Consider the following 24,141-nt stretch of genomic DNA (forward strand, 5'->3'; position numbering starts at 1 on the left):
AAAAATGCCGAAAACACTTTTACCGGTCAGTTAGGAACACAAACATCCAATGCAAATTCGCATTAAATAACTCTTTTCTCAGAGTGAAACTGATAAAGTTTAAAACAAAGGTATTGTTATTTTCTTAAAATTGTTTTATTCATTTAAAAAATATACTAATTTATGTTTAAAATCTTCCGCAATTTCAAAGCCACCGTAAAAGTCCAAACCGCGCTGAATAATTGTTGCCGCGAGGGGCATTGGCACTTCACATTACGTTCTATAAAGAAGTGCTCGTGCATCGGCGGAGTTGAATCCAGTAATTTGTTCCAGAAGTTCAAACTGTTTAAATTGGTGCTAACGTTTAAGGCAATCCAGGTAAAATATCATATGGATAATTACCATTTTGTTACATTTTTAAAGTTTTTTTTTAAAAGTTACATTTTTAGAGTTTGTATTGCACTTCCAGTAAGTAAAGTTTGTGCTCAGTCATCTTATGAGTATTTAAGTGCTTCGTACGGATGTCCAGATTAAAAGAATATATATACTTTAGATTGTTTAACAAAGAACTGATGTTTCATCTTTTATTGCATCTATTTGTTTTCTAAATATTAACCACTACAATTTTAATGAAATAGGCTATTCCAATTTACTTAATAATTGGTAATAGTATCTGTATATCTTAAAATGGTATATTTGTACATTGCATGTTGTTCAATGTTCAATTATTGCTGAATATTTTGATTAGGTAGTAAATGAATATGTCAGATAAGAAAAGGCCATTTCATATCTTTATAATTACCACCTGGGCACTTGCATATGGTGGCTGTCAAAAGAAGTGTATTAAGGTTATGTAAAAATTTTGAAGAATAATGGATAGTCATTACATATGGTTTATAACGTTGTTTATATGTAAAATATGAAGACTGATGACTCTGGCTATTGTGCCTTCTACAATAACATGCAGCATTTAATTGTCAACTTTACCACATAATTATTTGTGAAAACAAAAGAAAATGCTCATTATTTAAAGCAAATATTGTTTGAGCATATGTGACTTACGTGGGTGCATCTTTGTTTGCTTGTTTGGAAAATATTATTAAATTATTAATGGTGTAATTTTAGTTATTATTTCTGTAATACTTTTGGTTTAATGAGTAATTGACAGAAGCCCTGATTTCTGTTGTTTTTCCCTTTTTCTTATAAGCAAGAAAAAAAGCATAAAAATTGTTTTTAATGGTTCTTGTTTATGTATATAATTCAATTTAGTCTTTTGTCTGTCTGAAAGATATTATCAAATCCATATACTTTTATTTAAAGGCATTATATTTATACATATACAAATGGTAATTAAAAAACTAAGGTGCACATGTGTTTGAATATAAAACGGAATATGTACAAGTATAATACAATTGGCTAACTTATTTGTAAAGCAATTTGTTCGTTATGATACGTTCTGTATACAAGTGGTTTGGCAAAAGTGAGTTTTATGACCAAATTCAATTTGTTAAAATATGCTCTAATATAAAAAGTTAGGAGTTGAACAATCTCAGACAAATTTACTAGACAGGAAGTGGTGCAATATTTTCAGTTCTATTACAGCCTAAGGGAAATCTGTACAGTTGTACATGTATCAGTAGCATCATATGATTGTATTACTAATTACTATAAAATATAATGTGAAGAAGTTCTTCAGAGACCTGGTGTATTCTAAAAAATATAGTTCACTTTCACACTTGACATTTAAATATGTTTCAACACAGAATTTGTATTATTGGTTTACATAATGTATGATGTTATTCGGTAGTACTGTATCCTCGCATATGGCTTAAAATTGCGCCATTTTCGAATCCAATAGACGCGTTCGTTGTTTCCGGAGTGTTCTCGTGTATTGAGGCAGGGATTGCTATGCCTACGCATTATTACTTCCTCCCGTATGCACAGGTCGATGATAGGCCTGTTTTCAACAAAGAGCCGAACTGACTCAGTGGCGGATGCACAACCCGGTAATTTGTCGCCGTTCCGTGCACGACCGTACCTTCCCGCGAATGCTGCCTTCGTCCACGTACAAGTGTGATCTCAACACTTCTGATTTTCAATGTCGCAAAATCGGAAGCAAGCAATCCGGTAGCGTTGGTGACGACTTATTATTGTGTGTCTACTTCCAGTTCGAAGTCCACTTTTTAGGCAAACAAGCGTCAACGGCGCACCGTTCCGTTTACACACGTATGACGTAATCCCCAGAGACCTGTTGAAATTTGAGGAATTTATTCGACGGATTAAACATTCCTGTGTGTCCTGTGTTCTTGCGCCAACATTTTCGTTTTAAATATACCCCCAACTCTTTCAATATAGTTTATGGGTAAAGTTGGGACGTTGTGGTTTTACCATTACATTCATGTAGTATTAAAACTATAACTTTTGTTACATTAATTTAGTTACACGTCCTCAGGTCCTATACCAATTCGTTTTTATTTAAAGAGGCATTGCGGCATTTTGCTCCAAAGGTGTTCACGTGTTTCTCTTTCAAAAATAGTCTAGGAAAGCTGTACCTATTTTAACATGCACGCACATGTTCTTTACGCCGAATACCGAAACTGTTAATTGAATATGCCTGATCCTGCATGCGTGACATGCTTTGTGGGTTATTCGGCGCTGTAATCCCACGAACCCTTATCCCCAACACGGAGTCGCAAGAACCTAGCTGACACCTCTTGTGTGGTTTTGCTCCACGTAATTAGCGCAGTGTACTGATGTCAGACAAAGGTCTGTTACATGCACGTAACCGTGCCTATTTTACCGCGAGTCGTCACCTCGTTTCAGTTTCAAAACGGAGCAACCTTCTATTGTATTTCATACTTCGTTTTCCCTGTAAGCTAAAAGGCATTGCTTTGCGGAATTTTTGAATTTGTTACTTTAAAGACTTTTAAAAGCGTTTTGCTCGTTTTGATATCTGCAATATACACGTTTCCCACGTATGCATGCATTGATGAATGATTAATCGACTTGACAATATAAGGGGGTTTTGCCAATTGTAAAACCAAACCGTTCGGTATCCACGACCGGCCTCAGCCATTTGCTACATGTGGTCGCTGCGTGATGTCCATTTGCCACAACTCCCACTCGCTCGTGATGTAATACTCTGATGACGTCACACAATCTACTGTCATACGGACGACAGTCACTATTTTCGTGCGGTTTGATGGGCAGCTTGTGATAGTTGACCTACACGTGCAATGAATGCAGACACACGTTCCAGCAATTTCGTGCAAACGTAAACATTTCCCGGTCCATTGCGTTGTCTGGCGCGGGCTCACGCGAGCTTATTTCCCGGTAAACTGTCGCCCAGCCCCGAAGCCTTTTATACTTCCTCTTAGAACCATACGTTCCTGAAATGGTTTAAATAGAGATGCCAATGCAGTTTCGTTTTAGTGTAATTTTAGCCGACCACAATATTGCAAAGCGCGTTTGGTTCGTCAACTCTCATAAATTATTAAATTTCCGTGTGTTCAGCCGCTAATGATAGGATTCAGTAGTAATACAATAGTCAATACTCCCCTTTTATTTAGCCGATTTTAAACTATTTATGTGTGCTTAGCTAATTAGTGTTGGCAGAGCAGCCCAATATGCGCAGATGGCTTTTAATTTTTTACCGAGTCGCACCAGTGGAAAGTGCCCTTCTCTCATGGCACCTGTGGTCGTGACACGGTCGGGCCGAGAGTGTAACAATCTGCGCAATTATCGGATTAATCCCTGCAGAATGTGGGAAGCGCTGTTGTTTACCCATCGAATACCGTCGCTTAATACTCCTGCTTACCGCATACTTTAATAAAAAAGGTCCGAATTTCAGTTCGGTATAACATAGCGTTGTTCACCAACTCGCCTGTGGCTATGCTGTCCGGCTGAAGGCTATTCCTAGACTGCGTTTATCGTGGTCTAGATTACCGTGCCCGTGCTTGGCGACCGATGAAATGTCTTAATATTGGCGGATTTGTTTTCGTAGTTGTTCCGAGTCTAGCGTAACTCGCATAAAATATGCCGGAAATTACAGAGTGCGGTCACTATACTTGGCCGAAAGTAATTTCGCGAACGTCGAACGTGGAATTAACCAACAATTTCCAATAAACGCATCCTGATAGGAGCACGGAAACTGTTGCATAATTGCTGAGTACGCGGTTGTATTTTGACTCGCGCATACCGAGTGTAACGCGATGCGAGTGTTCTCCTTATATGGCCAAGAGGTGTTCACTTTAACTTTTCCTGGTATCTGCCTTAACGAAAGTCTAACATAAGCGCGAACAAGCTACCTTATAATCAATCAAGATATAAATTTAAACGAATATTTAATGAATACTAAAGATACGAAAAATAGTAAAGCACAGAAAAGTATAACCTCGTTCGACTGACAACCAAAAACCCTTTGCCTATACAACTCTTTTCTTGGTGCATGGGTATTTATTATCACGGTAAATTAAACTGTATTTTGTCCCATTGGGCGGTTTTGTTCAGAAGGTTGTTTACGATTATTTGTTTATCTTGTTATATGTAATATGTCGAAATTTTCTGTTTTACGTTTTGTCAGGTACTGTTTTTACCATACATCGGTCCCGTCTAGTTGCAACATTTAGATTGCTGTGTTCCATGTATCAAAGCGCGTCCCAAAGATCAGAGTACCAGTTGCCGCCTCTTTTCTGACAACCTAGATTGATTAAAATTGATGTGTGGCGTAGTGGCGACAGCAATATGCCGTAAACAGCGGCAAAGATATGATTTCATCTTCAAAGATAATAACTTTAATGTCTCGCCTATTTGTTTTAATTTCGTCCAAGATTTTAATAAGTCGTGATACTTTGCTTCGATGGACGTGGATTTCTCTACGATTATGCCTATTTCCGCGTGATTACGATGGCAATTTGTCCGACCATGAGAATTTTCCCATCGCGTTTTATACTTTTCCCATCGCGTTTTATGCCATGAACGTTTGCCCGATCTGGTATTGCATTACCTTGGTGTAGTCAGTTGTCGCTACGATTCCAAGTCACCCCGATGAGAACGCGACGCTGCGCAGTCTAGACCGGACCTCGATTGTTGCTTGATTATGACAACAGCGGGACCGCACGCGGACGTTAGAAGAAGCACCTCATGCCCCAAGGCACTTGCATCGTATCTCTCATTATATTGAACCACCAGTATCTACCAGCTTACCGGTTAAGACCAGGGATTTAACTTCCAGCCAAACGTTCAGTTTGCAGCTCGTAGTCTCCAGTGATTGGCGAAATGTAAAAAGAACCTTCCAGACGTGTCAGAAAGTGGTATAAGGCCAGCTAGGTACTAGAATACTATATTTTAAGGTCTATTTTACATTCAGCATATAGCAACTGTCGATGCGCGGCAATAGTAGCAGGCAAGAATATCGATTAAATTTACTATGAGTCACTCAATACCACGTATCAACGTATGGTGTTTAGAAAAGAATATATTTTAAACCCACTAAAGGAAAATCTGTGGCCGACTATTTGGGTAATATATAATGTATTTGTATTTCCAGTTGATTTTAACAGTTCCAATCATATGATACCTTGTTCGAACTGTCTATGTGCCAATGGTCAGTTCATATTTTCCGAATCATTATCCTGCCACCCGCATGTTGCATAGCATTTCGTATTAATAACCCATTGTTAAGTAAATGATCCGTATCTTGCAACGAAACCCAACAATATCCGATTAGATCTTAGTTCGCATGCCTAAGCGCCCAAAAGCGTCATCACATCGGTTATATTTAGCCTTCCTTCCAGCGCGAAAACAGATTCCTGGTCCTACGGACAGCCTGTGGCTTTAAAAGCTGTGTTCTGTAAGCGCCTTTAATTGCCTATTGTCACCTCAACCCCGTTATTCTAGTAGGTTTGATAGTTAAGCGTACCGCAACATCAGACCGTGTAACCTGGCGCAACTCCGCTGTTTCGAGTGTTTACCCGTGTTTAATGTTAATGGTTTCGACTCGAGATTTACGAAGGAGATAGTGTAGAAAAGCGGACAACAGATTACGCAATGTAACGAATTTAATTATCCGTTGAATGGAAAGTTTTTTGTGATTTTCCTGTTGACACGTAATAGCCACTCAATTCCGTGACTGCATAAGATAAGTAGTTTCCATATACAAAACTAAAACGCTTATAGTTGAGCTGATTACAGCAGATTTTCCCACACACAAGCCTTCTGATCTTGTGTATTCCGGTTCTTTAAAATTAATTATTATCATGCTCGATCGTGGGTGTAAGTCTGCTCGATTTAAACCGACTCCAGTTTTAAACGCTACCTCTTTCCGTATAACCAAGTAATCCCTGATGCCAGTCATTCTCTAACCACAGTATGGTGGTTGAAAAGAGGCAACATATCTTTAACCGTTTCTCCCTTACTTGTCAATCAATTTGACATGACACTCGACAAAGAAATCTTATTGTAGGTTTCCCTGGTGACTATAACGTCATCGCGGTAAAGGCTAAGGTTACAGCCTAAGGGGGGAACGTTATTCGCTACATATATAGCATGATGTAGAATTTAATTGAATTAATTATCACTTGCCTACATGCAATTTCCGTGAGACTATTACCTGGTTTGCAAGACCAGTTTTTGGTTAGTACCGTTTATTTTATGTTCACCCGATTCGCCACCGTTAGATTCCGATCTATATACCTAGGATTTGCCATAAATGTGTGTTTAGAAGTTTCGCGAAACCGCAAATCGTGTGTGTAGATGCGTATCCCAATCCCCTGCTCTTTATCTCAAGATCCAGCGCTCGCTTGTCAATCAAAGCTCTCTCCAAGGTTTCCTGTTAGATTAAAGGCGATTCCGTTGCCGTCGGGAGTCGCTTAATTACTCGTTGGGACTTGCATGCATCGACGTATCACTAACTATATTAACCTGAAATAAATTCAACTTTAAAGAAGTCATCACTTGATCAGTAGACGCTGTTTTGAGACTGTTTGAAACACTTAGCGACGGGGGCTGTAGTGTATAAGTCACTCCAGACAATCAGGCAGATTTAGGTTGTTGCGTCGACAAATAAAATAGTTTTAGGTTTATTGTAATGTTTACCTCTGTATGTGCTAACAGTGATATTTTATGTAGTACGTTGTGAGTGTGTTATATTCACACAATAAAAGGAATTGACTGTTGGATTTGTATGTGTATTAAACCATTCGGTATATTCTGTATCGAAATTTGGCCGCGGAATTGTTGCGGGTTTACCTTGCCATCTACGTGAAATTTTTCAAGGAAAACAGCAAACAATCTTATAGGCCAAGATTTCTTGTTATTTAAGCCGATGTAAAAGGAGTCCTCACACCCGATAGTTAGTTCTTTGTTTCCCTTTAATTTGCGGTGGCCAGCTAATTTCGCACGGAAACTGATGGAATTTTATCTCAACATTGAAATTCGCACTTACACCAATGATAATATCAAGTTTTATTAAACGACCGACTTGGCCCGCCATGAATAATCGTTGCATTAGCTATGGATAAATGATCAATAAAAGTCAGATGGTCTATTTTTAAGTGTCATTATGTTTGTTCTGGCATCATTATCCCTAATTATAGTTATAAAACTTTTAAATTCGTGTTTAAAGTGGTTAAGGAGTCGTGTCTTCGTTGTCATATGTACGTACTTGTGTCGTTGATCTTAACCACCAGTTAAAAAAAAACAAATTTAGACATTTTTATTCAAAACGGAAACCTCATTTTTGGTTGTTGTTATGAATTAAATCGAGCAGTGCTTAGCTCTTGACAATGTTTCGACTTCGTTTTGGGTTTCCGTCCCCCGTAAGATTACTATAGCTCTTTTTAAAAACCAGGCGTTTAGTAAACATGGCCTTCTGTGTGAATAGTTTTTGGAAATTTCTTTTTCCCAAGTGTTAAATTTCTATTGCGGGAAATCGAAGCACATTCCAGACGAATGACACCAAGCGTGCGAAATGTTTGATTCGCTTTCGAACGCAACTGCTAGCGACGAACTCATGCCAGCCAGTTCACAGGCTCGACATGGACTCGTGTTACGTAACAAGATATGTGTTGTCTCTTCACAAAGAAGTTTTGAAGTTGCTTGCGTCTTCCGTACTGCATTCATGGCCCAGTGCTTCTAGTTCCACATTCGAGTTGTTGTTTAAATCGAAGGCAGCTGGCAATTTAGTGTTTTGGACGAACGTGATAAGTTATCTGCGGAATTTCAATATCGCTTATGGTACCTCCGACGCTGCCATAATTTTTGCCTGGGAGAGAGTGGCTAATTGCGGCAAGTGTTGTTTTTGGCCGATTCTTGGAAATACATGTATTGAGAGCTCTTTTTACCTACTTATTCGTATTCATAATGTGTTTCTTGCAGGTGTAGCTAAGAACTTATTTCAAGCGTTTAAAAATGTACCGTGGTTGGTCAAATTCTTCGTGAATTTTGCCTCAACGCATTGAAATTAATCCGTCTGCCACGCCACCATCATATATTCTCATCTCAGATGCACCTGGAAAGTATTATGCAATTGTTCTCCTACGTTGAAAGCCAGCATCTGTTCCAGGTGCCAGGTCTGGAGCTTGCCTTCTATGCTACCGTAATTGTTTGTGTTGATAAAGGCGTCGCGGTGCGAGTAAGCCAGTCAGTTCCGTTGCAGCACTGTCGAGGTAGCAATCAACGGATTAGCAGTGCCCTCATTAACTTAGGGCAAGTTATAGCCTGTATTTTGAAAACGTTCTCGAGCTATAGCGTGTGGCAAAAGGTCTCCCCAATTCTTTCCGTCCGCAAAGCACGTATTGGAAGTTCAATTTATCCTGTTGCGGTAATAGAACACGCATGACGCATCCTGAGTTCTTTACCCGCGAGTAACTTTTTCTCTGTAAACAGGTCGCGGTCAGTAGTGTATCTGTATACCAATAAGCTATCAATTTCTCCTGCCTCATAACCGAAATGGATTACCGTTGACAGTTTAACGCGATATTTGTCCCCGAGAAACCTTGTCCGGTCGCTCTCCGTGTTTCATTGTGTTGCAGCTGCGTTTTTTATTGCCGTTTGCACTCCGTTTCGAGGAAACTGTTTCACCGCAATCGCCCCCCTGCCCATTGTCATCGCTCGAATGCGACACGATCAGTCGCATTGTTTGAACCCAATTACGTTCTTTGTGGGCTGCTGTTGTAATCGTTTGGTTTTCCTAATGGCTCCATTTGGAAAGAAGACAGTTTTTAGTGTGGTCATTTAAGCAGTGAATATACATATCTGCAACGTAGCATCTTGGTTGTAAAGAGTATGACGATTTTAGTAGTTACTCTACAAGTTTTTTCAGTTTTGTGTTTAGTCAGTGCTTATTGATGGCGATTGAATGGCCATAAGATTGATTTTAGCTCAAAAATGTATCTTCAGTCCGCGAAATATTTTGACAGTATTTATACAGTCGCTTCTGCCGCCTTTTGTATCTTGTCTTGTTTCATGTCGCGCCATTAAAAGCACAGCTGTATTTGTATGCGCTCTTCTTGATCGCGTGTTTTTTGCGCTTTGGGTTCATTCAGCTTGAATTGGACGCTCAAAAGAGGCCACAGAGTTTCGTAACAACGAGGTCTACGCGACTCATCGATAATGATACCTTAGTTCGCTTGATTTCACTTGAAAGGTCGTCTGTGTGCGACCGTGGCCGCTCGGTGGTGATTGCGATGCGCGGAGGCGGCCAAGGTTGGTTGGCAGCAGTGTGATGCAGTTGTTTGCTTTTGCAACAACGCGTCACCAAAGCTCAAAGGGAGAAAGTGTCTGCGACACTCCGGGTCGTCTCACCACATATTTGCGGCTAAGGGGAGGATATGAGATCCTCAAACCTTTCGGTTCGTTTGATCTTGTAAAACCCCGACGCAGGACTCGTTTAATGTGGTCGTTAAGCTCACTTGTTTGCTATACTCAGTGTTATTATTGCCAGTTGTAATTCTTGCCGTACTTGCGGTTCCACCGAAATTGCTGCCGGGCCACCTGAGTTGCGTCGCCGCACTGGTGCCAAGATTATTTAAGATGAAAACCAGATATTCCCGAGGTCTCATATTTGTTCACCACGTAGTTAATCAACACTCCGACAAGTACAGTGTGCGTTGGTCAATATTGCCTGATCTGTGGTAATTGGAACTCGATATCATTTCGTCGCCTTTTAGCAAACTTTCATCACTTAATATACCGTCCAATGTGCGAACACTAATCACGCCCGTGTTTGTCTGTCGCCATGTTTACCCACCGCTGGATTTCCGTAAAATTTCCCACCCGCCGTCTCTGCTGGTTGTACCACACAGCAGCCTGTGTTTGCTTAACTGTGTCGACACTGTTGAGCAATTCAAGAGTGCCGTTCTTCTCACTGACTCACACACATCATGACTTAGAACGAATTATGAAGCTAATCCAGCTCAACAATGGTCAGCCTCGATGCAGTGAAATTCATCCTCGCTTACGAGCCGTGATACGACCCATTTAAAAGCGATTTATGTTAACCATCCGATTAAATTGCATCCGATCAAGTATCCTACTTACTTGATTTAATACATATGATTTAATTTTCGTAAGCATCACTTAACGGCTATGTCCGTATATGGTAATAAGGAATTCGAATTTGCTTATTTAAAAACACGCACTTCAATTGCCCCATATTTCCCTGCCTTTGCCCGGCGTCTTATTCTTCCCCATTGTGATGTCAGGCGCCGCACTGTGATGTCACAAGGACTAAGCGTGCTTGACCTTTGATGTGCATCTTTGTGTTGAGCGGACGACAGAGAAATGCCAGTTTTAGTACCGAGCCTTTAATCCGGTAGCCAGGTAGGCGCCCAACGTAGCGTCAATCAATAAACACTTTCTCAAATAGGAATTTTATTGGCGTATCACGACCGCCGGTAAAAACAACTTATTATCGCAATACGCTATGAAATTTCTCTGCTCGATTTCAAGCACATCGCGACGACGAATTGCGGTTCGTTTCAGAATGGTCAGAAATGTCGTGCAGTAAATTCCTGTTGATGGTTTAGCTTTCATGTCGCCCGCTCGGAGGCTACTTGTCGCCAAAAAGGCAAACAACTTACGCCCTGAGCGAGTGCGTGCGTTAATTGCTCTTCAGAGCGCGAATAAACACAAGTTTAAACGATCGGCCACAGCTTGGGAAAAGGACATCGAAACCCGAAGCCATTCTCCCGCCCTCCCGCCTCTCCTGCTATTGTCTTGCGGAAATGGGGTCGAGGAAAAGGGTTAGTCAGATACAAGGCCCGATCAGCGTCCGAGGAAATCAGGTCGTCTCACGAAGCGCTCGCGCGTAACAACAAAGGAGACGTTTTCCATCGTGCTCTTGTCCGCCGACTTCTCGCTATCACACCGTGGAGAGAACAAAAGAGTGAATACCCACGCCCGCGATGCTTCTTTACGAATTAAGTCGTTCAATAAGCCGGTTCATTTAATCCCGTTTGCAACGCGTTCTCTGATTAGCTTGTCCAGTTAAGCCGTAAAGAGGCAGCGTGTCTTGTCAATATTAGCTGGTTAGGTGTCGGTATCCCTTGAGACCTCGCAGTTCCTTGTTTAGTTGCCCGACAGTCAAGTTTTAAGGAAATACACTCGCTTTCCGCCTTCACAGGAAAACGAGATATTCAGTTGTGTATAATTTAATAGCAAAATCTCTCGAGCGAGCCACTGCCACTGAAGCGTGTGGTATTTGGTGACAGTCTCTCAGACACTGTGCTATAGTGTGTGTAGGAATAACCACACGTTTATATTCGTGAGATTGCATGGCATACAAGACCATAATTTGAGAGTTAGGCTTCGAGTTTGTTATCGTCTTAGGAATTTGTCTTACTTTCACATGTGGGCTTATGTTTCAGTGTGTTTTTTTTGTGTTATGATGAAATTCTTGCGCTTGTTTTGACAAGCTACCATGAAGGTCAGGTCGTATATTTGAAAATGAGTTGTTTGTTTATGAGAATAACCATGACTACTAGGCCTGGTGTTCAGTGATGGCGTGCCCTAGAATATACACTCAGCAGGTGTACAAAGGTTTCAAAGGTTCCGTTTCTCTTTGCAGGGTGTAACGGGCTGTTGAAAGTCTCTAGTTAAACACTGACTTGTGTTGAATGATGTGCTAGCCTGCTTGCCTATCAAGATTTACTTATTCACGTAAACTCGTTCTTATCAAAGACTTAATCATGCACTGCTCGTATGTGGACCCGTGCAAGCCAAGACCTCACCCTGGATCAGCTGTTTGGAGATCAGGTAAACTAGCAATGTCATTTCACCATCTAATAATGTTAATTTTTAGTTTTGTTTATCATAGCCCATTAAATTAGTCTATTGTCTATCTTATTGGTTACATTGTAATCAAATGAAACCAGATTTGATGCTCTACATCTACACCAATGCAGCAATATTGGTAGGTGAATGTGTTCTTGAACAAACGACCATTGCTGCCTATAACACAGTGGCCACCCTGCGTGTTAGGTAATTGGCCAACTGGTCGCATGACGTGCCACCCTGAAGAACCTCACCCACGTAGAATAGAGCCCTCTCGTATGTAAAATTAAGTGACTGACCATGTGTATTAAGGATGCCATTCTAATTATCCATTTCCCTTCAGGAGGTGGTAGTCAAAACATTCCTGACTGGGCTTACAAACCTGAATCAGCTCCTGGCAGCAGACAAGTTCAACTCTGGCATTTTATATTAGAGCTGCTTCAAGATGACCAGTATCAGGTATATTAGCCTCTTACATACACTTTGCCAATTTCTTTTTTATGTGTTAATTTATGTTTCATCTTGAAGTTTATGTTTATTGTATAAATACTGTTGTGATAATAACTATTATTTTTTTGTGTTTTATGCAACTATTTTCAAATATGGTAAAGTTAATACATATAATGCTTAAATGCTATATTTGTCTAATACTAAACATTATCCTTAGATAATTAGCTAGGATTAGAAAATATGACACATTTTTAGTGTTTGTATACATTATTTATCCCCATTACAAATGCTATACACGCTATATGGTTACAACAAACCAGGTTTAAAACATTAATTGAGTGTCATGTTGTTCTAATTAATGGAACAATACATTTGTTCGTGTTGTGTAATTTCCGATGTCAGCTTCCTACATGCGTTAGATACTTCATTGTGTTAAATTGCTTGTACGTAAGTGCTTGCTATGCGAAAGTAGGATACAATAGAAGTTATTACCATCATCAATTTTGACAGGATATCATCGCATGGCAAGGAGAATATGGAGAGTTTGTAATCAAGGATCCTGATGAGGTTGCAAAATTATGGGGAATGAGGAAATGCAAACCTCATATGAACTATGATAAACTTAGCAGAGCTCTCAGGTAATTACTTCGTGAAAATCCATTTTTCAATATGTAAAAATCTATTTTTTCAAAATTTGGTTTTGTTTTGCAATTTTACCATGTAACTGCGTGATACATGTGATCAATATTATTCAGATCTTTTTTAATGTATGAAAACTGTTATAATATCCATAAATATACTATTAATTAACCATAATGGCATAAAACCATGCAGATACTACTACAACAAAAGGATATTGTACAAAACAAAGGGAAAACGCTTCACATATCAATTTAACTTTCGTGAGCTTGCTGCTCCTGTTGGTCTGACTCCACCACTGCCACACCAGGTTTGTACAGCTTGATTATATCAATATAATCACCTTACTAAGTCTGCCAATACATTAATCCTGTTATGAAATAATCTACTTTCATTATGTACCTGTACTTACAGTGAGCTACATTTTTTAACATCTTAGTAATGACAACTAATATTTTTTACTCAGTTTCTATAATGTTTAATGTGTTAAAAGGCATTTTTAAAATATATGGATATTTTTTAAACGTTTTTATAATAAAAATCAAAATAATATTCCTTTATTATAGAATGCTGCTGCAGCAGCCATGACAGCTCAGATGCTCGATATTACAAGAAGACAACACTCATTGTTGATGGCTGGACAAAACAGTCTTGTTGCTTCTGCCAGAAACGCAGCAGGTGGCCTATTAACTTTTAGATAAATTTTTAATTAAATATTTTTATTACACCTGTTATATATTATGGCATGTGATGCCTTGTGTGTGTTTTCTTGGGTTCTGTTTGTTATTTTAGTATTTCAGAGAAAAGATAGCTATAAAAATGGTAGTGAACTTTTCAAATTGTGTTTACAGCTGCTGCATCAAGATCCGAAAACAAAGATGATGTTTTCAGTTCACTACAGGAATCCCCACTCCAGTCACCCATACCACTTCCTGCTCAGAGACTTGGTAAGTTTATGCATTTAGCTTCAAATGTCGATAAATGTAATTTGTGTGCACTGCGCAGTATGTCTATAAAACAGGCATAACAATAAAAAAAAAACAGGGTGACAATATTAAAAACGGTCAATTTGTCCAAGTATGTAAAATATATATTTATGCCCACTGTAATAGAATATGTTTGCCACACCAACCAAATATTCCCCAATTTTTAAAAACTGCCTATGTTTTCATAAGAAACAGACTGTTGTGTTAGACCTAGCAGTGTAATGTAACCACTATGCGGTCAAGTGTTTCATTAAATGTTCCCTCCTTAATCCAGCTGCTGCTCGTTTATTGCGTGGTTCTGTCAGCGATGGCAGCGAGGAATCGCTCCCAACTTCCGAGAGTGAAGATGTACTGCGTGGCATGTCGGCACCAATAAGCCCACTGGTTGGAGCCGTGCGGTATCAGTGCCATCCATCATTAATACCACGGCACTATCGCCACAGGATGATGCCGCCTGGCATTGCTTCTTTACTTCCACAAGTTCCAAGTAAGTATTTTGCATAAAAATCGGTTGTCATAAAAAAGTTTTGTTTTAATAAATTAAAACTGGTTTTAATTTAATCTTGTTTATCAGGTAGTCCACAGTTGCAATCTGGTCAACCGGCCACACCCGGATCATTCCGTTTTCCAATGCTCTACCCCGGATCCCTCCCCACAACCCCCACCTACATTGGCTACGTACCCAGCCCCACTTTCTCACCCACATTCAGCCCCGCACAAACAGCAAGCCCTGGTCTACTCAACCCAGGCAGAAGACGTCACTTCTTCTCATTTGACGTGGATGACATCAAAGCTTATCACACGTAAGTGGAAATTTCACTTATCACTTCACAGCAATCCGTAATATCTTTAATCACGTTATATATTTTCACACAGTCCTCCTGGAGAATCGAAAAAGGAAACCAAAGCAAATGGATCTCATGTAAACAGTTCTTCCAACGGATTTCTCACTCCTCACACTCCCGGCACTCCTCATACTCCTTCTCTCTTACTTTCTCCTGGAGCATACAGACAAAATGATGCGAGTTCTGCACAAGGTGCACTGAAGCTGCAGAAACCTCCATTAAGCAGAAAAAGAAGGTAAGTTAACAATATACTGTTTATTGGAAAGTATATCTTTCTTTGTCGATTTTACCAAAATTGCATTGGTATATCTTTCTAAAGGTAAAAATCAGTCATTATCTCCCATGCCTTGCCATGCCATGCAAATATTATAGTAACGGTCTATCTTGTTTAACCCACTCCAGTATATATGTAGGAAAAACTAGAAATTCATATTATCTTTCACCAACAGCAGCGTATCGGATGGTGGTTATTCTTCTAAACACATTAAGTCTGAAAACGATGAGAAATCAGATACGAAGACAAGAAACGACGATTCGGATCAAAAGGTCCCGAGTTCAAGTCCAGTGGAGGACAAACGTGATTCTGACAAGGTAGAGGAAGTGATAAAATCACCGTGGTGTCCTGGCATCTTTAAGAAGTCAGCAAAAGAGCGCACACCACTTGGAAAGCCACCAAAACTTAGATTTAAGGTACTTGATATTTGTACTTTTTTGTTCCACTTTTTGCAGCCTCACAAGAATATTTGTTTAACTAAATGTTAATAATGCACTATATAAGAGGGTGGGGGAAGATGGGACACTTTTTCAATTTATTTTCTCGCCAGATATAAAACGTAAAAATCAAGGAATTATAAAACTGTTTTCTCACGACTTAGTGTCCTATCTTACCTCACAGTACTATATGTATATTAGTATTTATATTCTAATACATGCAAATATCATAAACAGAGCAACCACGAAGATGTTGATGTTAGCGAACACTTTGGTCATTCACTCTCACTCAACTCTCCATCTGCAATGACAAAATCTCCAACTGCCTTTGGATTCGGTTACTCTGCCAACTCACCAGGTATGAATAATAATTGTAATGACTTACCCCGGCCTAGACAAGTTCTAAAACTCTAAAATACTTTGTTTATTTTATTTGTCGTATGGCCATAGTCCAAATTTTTTTTTTTTTTTATATATTGATAACTTTTTAGCAAAAATGCCAATTCAGTTCTTAATCTAACCCCAAAAAGTTTTACCCAACCAAAGTAAAAACTCATTTATCAAAATACTTACTTTCACAAACCAATTACAGGGTTCCTGATGCCACGTCCATCCTTCTTTTCAATGCCTTCCCAACTCACCACCAACAGTCGCTCGTCACGCAAGGCTGGCCACAGCATCCGCGACATTTTGGGGCAGAGCAGTGATGACGATAACAGTGACGTAATCAAGAACGGTGACGGAGACAAGTCATCGACCGAATCTGACGAGTCTCCGCCGAAGGAAAAGAAGGAGTCGAGCGACTGTGACGTCAGCAGTACGTCATCGAAGGCGTTCGACGTCACTGTTACGTCATCGAAAGAAGGTGACGAATCTATGAGCGTTGACAGTGGGTCGGTGATGCCGGACAGCGAGCATGAGGTGCAAGTGAAGAGAAACTCGTCAGACACTGATCTGAGCTCCGATGAAGACATCCAAGTAGATGTGGAAGACGAAGAGCAGCTTTGGGATTGATGATCTCAGCATATTGCGCGCACCAACCTCTGCACTTCCAGTAACGTTGCAACACCTAGTGACCGCTCACCCTGCTCCATTTCATATTCTCTCCATGCCAACACTCACCGGCTGCTATCTATCGCTCCGCTATTTTGACAAGAAGTTCATTTCCCGCTGACAATCGTTACTTGGTTTTTAAACAGATGAACGGAATCGGCATGGGCCGTGCAATCCTTCCCCGCTGCTTTACCTGACTACAACAGTGCGCATGGAACTGAAACAGCGAGAGAAACTAAAAAAAGAACAAAGCACAATGTGGTCCTAAGAAATCTACCTACTGCGTGTCGAAATTTTATTTCTGCCAAATGTTTTCTTCGTTCCGCGCAGTCATCTGCCAACTAAGTGCCTCCGTCATAATATGGCGGTAAAACTCGATTAAGTCTCAAACTCGTGCAAAAGCATTTTGCTTTTTCACCCACGATCTCATTATGCACTGATACTTATTGGCCGGTTTTCACGCAACGTATGGTACCTTCTATTTTCGTCCCTTATTTTTTTAAACCCATTTTATAAACCAGTTTTAGACTCAAGTTCCCGGGCAGATTTTATATCGTTTTGTTTAGTGCCATGCCGTCTCTATATCGTGCCATTACGTGAACTTAACTAGGATATTACCAATTTTTCTTTCAATTCTGAACTTATAAATAAATTCTTTGTTCATTCCGAAAATGTTTTATCGCTCCCCGCTTGAGTTTTATTGTTGCTATTTCTTTGCTGACGCGCAGCGCTTCCACCCACTACGAACGCAGTGTACTTCGTCGTGTGACGTCATCATCTCTGACGTCATCACGACTCACTCATTTTTGTACAGAGCTAAAACAGCGTCGATGCTTTTTGCTAAACTAATTTTCTAATAAAGTCACCTAACAGTGAACACAGTGTGTGCAATTTTGTTAAGCTTATTCTGGTATTTTTTTTATATTAGAGAGATTGTACACGAACCTGTTTTGTTTTTCCGCAGAATCTAATGTTAACCATTTTCTGGCCATTACAGTAGCGCAACTTGCACGAACTGTTTTAAGTAACACGTTTGTAAACAGGTCTCTGAAGCGCTTTATAAAGCGCTATAGGACCTATATAATGTTGGTCGGAGTTTGCTCATAACTCCAACAACCACATTATACACTATACATTAAACAATACTGTGTGGTAAAATTACAACTGATTTTACAGGAATAAGCTAGCTTTAATATGCAGTGTGGTACGACTGATTTATTTGTACAGCTGATTGCACTGACCCCTTGCTTAGCCGGTGATAGCAACAACACGAACATTGCGTGTGAACAGCGAATATGTGAAACTATGTACATACACAGCCTTGCATTGTGTGCACCTGTGGCCAAGACCTTGTGAATATAAAATTTGGGTGCATTTTCTGCAGGTAACCAAGTTTTCGCTATGTTTAAAGTAATTAAACGTCGATTTTAAATGATAGAAAATAATTAAACATAGGATTTAAGACAGATGGAACATGTGCTTCATTTAGACTGGACAGGTGTTTCGGTTTGCTGCTGTTGCTTCAGATATTTCATGTCTTGTCCCAATTTTTTTAGATCCAGTTGGACTTGGTAGAGTGCGTTTAATTGCTCCTGTAAGTACGTATATAGTTATGTTTGTATTATATAAAGCTTCTTGCTAATTCAAATGTTTACAACGTTTTAAACGTTTATATAAGTTACGACCGCCATGCCATCTGGTATAAGCCAAATTAACAGGAATTCGGTGTTTCTAAAAACGCTTATTATAGGGTCTCGATCAAGAGCAATATTAAAATAATGGCATACCTGGCAAGGCCGTAATGTTCCACTTATTGCTGCAATGTAATTTATAATGAAATGCAAACATTTGATTTATTTTTTTTATGTTGTAACTCGTTTTTTTCAATTATAAAGCGTGTTCATCGTATTCCTGTTTCAAAGATCACTTAGTTCCCACAACCTTCAGATATTAGCTTACACGTATATCCTATGTGCTATATAAACCCAAATACCATGTCCATCTCCGAAGTCGCGTCGCCGTCCCATTCAGCTCCCTTTGTGACGTCATCAGTACTATTCTCATCTAAGCCTGTTTCAGTATCTTCGAGTTTAGCTGTAATATTGAATACCGGGATTTGTAACTAGTTACACAATGGGTGACATTAAGATTAAGCTATTCTTGACAGTCTTTCGCTTTGGGCCTGTCGTTATATTCTTTGTGTCTAATTTGACATCTCTATTTATACAAAATTAGCACCTCATCAGTCCCCGTAGCCCTTGGGGCTTCATGCATTAAAATTAATGAGTCGCAGTGCGCATGCGCGGGGTGCGGGAGGTCGATTGGGTTCAATCTTGGTGTTTGCAACAGTGCAATCGATCGACGCGTCTCCAAAATCATATTTTTAATTTTAAGCCAGGATTTTAATCAATACCACGACATCCAACAAGGTGCCAAATGAAGCAAAAACGCAGCGCAATCACCAAGTGATCGATGTTGCTTAGCCATATATAGTACATTTGTGCGTATTCGCCATCTGTACCAAAAAGCTCACGTACGCGTTACGCAACAACATAATCTACCTGAAGATGCATTGGAATTGCGCACTGCTTTTTTGATTGAGGAAACTAAATTTAACCGACCATTTTTGTCGTCTTCGTTTTGTTTCTTGTTAACAACATCAGTGACATCATCGTTAATCATTTCTTCCTTCATCATCTGCTTTCGTAAATACTTCAGTGGTATCACAAGAAACTCATCGTTGATGTCATTCAGTGACGTAACAAAGGGGGTAGCGGGTTCTTCAATTTCGATTTCAGAGTTGTCAATATCTGTAGTTAAGACAAGGTTTGTGATATGCTACTTGGTTTCAACATATTGGCTATACTCACTTACCCAATAGCCAGCGTTATACTACGGTATACCCAATACCAATACACTTAGGGTACTCGAATTTTAAAGGAACTTTTATTTCACAAATAACCAGCACGACATAAAATGAGACGTTCTGCCCCTAGAAGTCCTACATTACGCAACGTATTGGGGTTATCCGAGCTCCACATCCCGTAATTAGAGATAAAAACGTATAAAAATACTGATGTTCAACGTAATGTCGTTGTATCGATTCTGAGTACGTTTTAATACGTATTTAGAATTAGTTCGGATCAAATTCTTACTGTCGGATGTTTCCGCAACGCCACCCCCGGATCGTTTGACGTCATCAGCGTCTAGAAATGGATAGAAAAAGAAATAAAACTCGCGGAACTCGTGAAATATTAATGCCTGGTAACTATTACCTACAGTATATTAGGAAACGACCGTCGAATGACTGGATCATGGTCTTACTTGGACGTTTTTATTTCTAAAATCTTATGTACTTATGGTATTACATGAGACATTCCTCGAAAACAGTTCACGGTCAATACGTTTGACAAAAATAACTGACTTTGACCGATTAGTATGTAAAAAGTATGGTTGGGTGCGGAAGATGGGACACCTTTTCATTCTAGTTTCTTGTCCTTTTTGCTTGTAAACAAAGAACGTTCAAATATAATTATAAACCGTACCCTCACGACTTCCATAAACCGCTGTTAGTTGTTTAAAACACGATCAGGATATTGAGATATTATGCCCTAAAAGTGTCCTATCTTCCCCAGCCGTACTATATATACCATATACCTGGCCCCACCAAAAACACCTGAAAAATATGCATTACCACTGTCACTTCGTTTCATTCCGAGCACGTGATCTTCATTACTGACGTCATAATCTGCATCAATGCCACGTAATTGTGACGTCAGATCCTGCAGTTCAGCTTGCAAATCGGGAGATTGGGATGGCGGTTCACTGACCGCATCATTCACGTCAGAATTTTCGTCTAATGCAAGAGCAGCAATGTTATTCAAAGCAACTATAGTCTATACTCTATATACAGTTTCCATAACTGCACTTTATTTTTAAAGGTTGTACAGTGCACTGATGTTTCAGTTTTACTTAGAATACTGCGCTTGGTGATCAAAAACTGTTCAAAATAAGCAGGGTAATTAGAAGGGCGAAATATGCATACGATTTGTACTGTTTTTGTAGCTGTACTTAGCCGGACAACGTATTGCAATTAAGATGTAATATTCTTAAATTTGATCTTGCTCAGAATACTCCGGGCAATCAAAAACTTATTCACCTTCGCTATTAACAACTGACTCCGGTTTGTCATCGTCGTCCTGGGCAGCTTTTATCATTTCCTTGCAAGCTTCTGACAGAGATTGTTCATTTCCGGACACCATCACCGATATCGCCTCCATGATGCAATTCAATGACTATTTATTATTTGGTTGTTATTGTTGCGTTAAAAGTCAAACTTTCATTCTAAAGTAAAAGTACAGGTAGATTCGAAGTTTTTTTTGAGTATAAATATTATCGGACCTATATACGCGGGTGTATATAGTTTTATAAAGGTATTTTATCTTTCATCGTACATTGATTTTTGTGTTTTTCTGTTTTCCTGAATTTGTGTGCTGGTAAAGGATTCATATTTCATTTGTGTTTTTATAAAACTATGTCTACGTTATCGGTAATATACTCATGTCCGGAATGTTCGTGCCGAGCATACATAAAGACAAATCGAACTGAAAAAGCAGTGACGTAAATGACTTGTTTGTGAAGTGTTTATTGTAGAAAATTGTACCTGGCTACTGAAATCAATAGTATTTGTCGCAGATATAAGATTTTAAAAAAACAATACCGGCATCATGTTTATAAAATGACGTCAGCCAACCCACGCAGCGTCTGGAACGCGGGTCAGATCGATCTCAATTGTATATTTCGTCCAAAATATGAGCTGCCGTCTCTGCCTAACTGAATTTCAATGTACAGTCCGTCTGGCAGTCAGACGTTGGGGATTTATTAAGACACACATATAGCTTCGATTGAATTTGGAAATAGTCGATAAAAATATGGAAGCTAATCTGTGTGTTAGCTTGGTAAATAACATATCAGGACACGACCCGTTCCTTTGCCGCAGTGTCGGGTATTTACTCGAATTTGTTCTATAGTACTGTTTTTTTCTCAGCGTTTTTTATTCTTTGCAAAATAATTAGTAGGCCTACTCACGTCCCCATCTGCCTCAGAGATTTGGTCGCTTGCTTGGTTGGAATCTTCAGTTACGTTGTTAGAAGTTAAAGTGCTTGTTGTTGGAACGGGGACACTGCTGATTTCTATGAAATATTACATTTTTGTAGAATAAAACTTGAAAAAAACATGATATCAAGAACGGTATATGGAAGTCGTGAGGAGACGGTTTAATAATTCTTTGAATGTCGTTTGTTTACTACCAAGTGTGATAAAAAAAAAGAATAAAAATGTATCCTAGCTTCCCTACCCATATATAAAACAAGAGTTTAAGCGTATAATTAAAGTAAAACACACCATATGCTGTCCCATATTTACGATGCATCATAATGCTCCAAAATTAAAAAAACACTCCTTATGTATCTAATGAATAATTCATGCACTTTGTTTTTGTTAGATTTGTGAGTCATAAATGTCATGCATGACAGAAAAAAGGTGGTCCCATTGATTTTAACCTATGTAGTGAGTCACCGTGCCGCGAACTTCACAGTTATAATGTCAGTTCCATTGTGTTTTTTGCACAGCTCGCAACGCTGGAAGTTTGCGTGAAAAATTTTTGAGATAAGTAATGTAACAACCCCACCATTAAAATTTCCCATTAAATATTAATGCACCATAAATATATATTGCATAGGGCGTTCGAATTATGTTTGACTTTCTAGCCGCCATGATTAATCTTAGAAATAAATCGATCGCTTGTACAAATTTGCCATTGAATATATGCATGACACGCGTTACAAAACTGCACAACTGTGGAAAATGAAAATTCCTTTATGATAGGCCGCGCTTGAACCTTGAAAGCAGCTCTAGAAAAATTATGTTTCAGTGAAAGTAACCGTTGATTATCCTCAATGGATATTGCTTGACATCTGATACATTTCATGCATTTTTTCAAACCGGTATTGTAAGCCTATATAGATCGTATATATAGACCCTATACTATTTTGTGACCCGTTTGTTCAGTAGCAACCGAGAGAATATATAAACGCCAACTTAAAATAATTTTTTACGTTTTTGATGCAATAAAAATTATGTTTTCTGAGGCGACCAAAAAGCGCATACTGCAGTCATTACACCATGGCCTATACAAGAGATATTAGGCCGTATCTCTATATAGGAGGCCGTGAACGACATCCCTTGTTCATACCAGGTCACTCGAATTCATAAACGACGTTTTAGTTTTTACGTATAATTTTCTCAATTATAAGTAATCGGGAAAGAGCCCTTTTTTTATTAAACGGCAGAATTGCACTGCCAACATACGCGCCATTAAATCGATAGTTCAAATCGCTACATTCGATCGAAAGTCGGTAATCACGCCAGGCGTCCGCCAAAGGAAAAGTGCTGTTCGTTCCCTCGTTAGATATTAATAATGCATAAGTCGGTCATATTTGCGTCCAGCCTTCTGTCTCTTTTAAGGTAATCAACATGGGTGGAACATACCAACTGTTGTGCGACATGAAAACTGTTACAAATGCAAGGTAGTTTGGCCAGACTTAATAAGCTACTGTAGGATAAATTAGGATATAGGCCTACGTTGGCACCTAAATTTCATATTTCCCTATTCTAATTTAAACAATAGCAACGCTATTTTATAGTTACGAGGCTATACGGTTATTTTGATAACTGTACCAAAAAGGACGAGAAATAAGAATGAAAACATGTCCCATCCCACCCAAGCAAAAACTTTTTGTTTAAATCAAACTTTTACAATAAACAAACAAACTGTGTAAAAACCTTTTAAAATTATTTATAATGATTTTAAAAGTTGATTAATAAACGTACCTTGAAATGTAAGTGCCGATGCGACCAATAACACAGAAACAAATTGATAAACTTTCATTGTTGCTTTTTTTTCGTTGCTGCTACTTTTAAAAAGTTATTTCTTGACTACTATTAACTAATTGGTAAGTCTGTAAAACGTGGTCAAATGAAGTATTAGAATGTTTAACTGTATTTTATGAATATATTCAAAAATATTTTCTAAAAGAAATATCACAATAAACTGTATGCAAGAACAAAAAAACTAATCACACAATAGCCTAGTATTTTCCCAGCGTCCACCTGCTTTTGCTGTGCGACAAATGACTGCCGTTCTC

At 39.0% G+C, this 24,141-nt stretch overlaps 2 protein-coding genes and 1 long non-coding RNA gene across 4 annotated transcripts; 1 reads left to right on the forward strand and 2 right to left on the reverse strand.

Annotated features, from left to right (window-relative positions):
* The first annotated feature begins 23 nt into the window (after window positions 1-23).
* erf2 (transcription factor protein) lies at window positions 24-17,813 on the forward strand. 2 transcript variants are annotated; one of them, XM_018811397.2, is made up of 14 exons: window positions 24-110; window positions 191-357; window positions 12,047-12,234; window positions 12,596-12,711; window positions 13,213-13,340; window positions 13,537-13,651; window positions 13,908-14,019; window positions 14,193-14,288; window positions 14,602-14,814; window positions 14,902-15,130; window positions 15,204-15,407; window positions 15,622-15,862; window positions 16,121-16,241; window positions 16,476-17,813. In XM_018811397.2, exons 3-14 carry the CDS (start codon window positions 12,168-12,170, stop codon window positions 16,895-16,897), a joined length of 2,064 nt encoding a protein of 687 aa, XP_018666942.1. In that variant the 5' UTR covers window positions 24-110; window positions 191-357; window positions 12,047-12,167; the 3' UTR covers window positions 16,898-17,813.
* On the reverse strand, window positions 7,962-10,894 carry LOC113474159. The gene is made up of 2 exons (XR_003395813.1): window positions 8,395-10,894; window positions 7,962-8,242 (listed from the first exon to the last, which is right to left on the reverse strand). It is a non-coding gene; the product is annotated as an uncharacterized LOC113474159 (long non-coding RNA).
* Window positions 17,814-18,124: 311 nt separating the features above from the next.
* Window positions 18,125-23,978, reverse strand: LOC100175241. The gene is made up of 8 exons (XM_002131661.5): window positions 23,828-23,978; window positions 22,025-22,128; window positions 21,096-21,231; window positions 20,631-20,792; window positions 20,092-20,142; window positions 19,558-19,746; window positions 18,930-19,030; window positions 18,125-18,528 (listed from the first exon to the last, which is right to left on the reverse strand). Exons 1-8 carry the CDS (start codon window positions 23,883-23,885, stop codon window positions 18,418-18,420), a joined length of 912 nt encoding a protein of 303 aa, XP_002131697.1. The 5' UTR covers window positions 23,886-23,978; the 3' UTR covers window positions 18,125-18,417.
* Between the last annotated feature and the right edge of the window lie 163 nt (window positions 23,979-24,141).

The sequence above is a fragment of the Ciona intestinalis genome, chromosome 4 (genome assembly GCF_000224145.3).
Source record: "Ciona intestinalis chromosome 4, KH, whole genome shotgun sequence".
In the NCBI taxonomy this organism is placed as follows: Eukaryota; Metazoa; Chordata; class Ascidiacea; order Phlebobranchia; family Cionidae; genus Ciona; species Ciona intestinalis.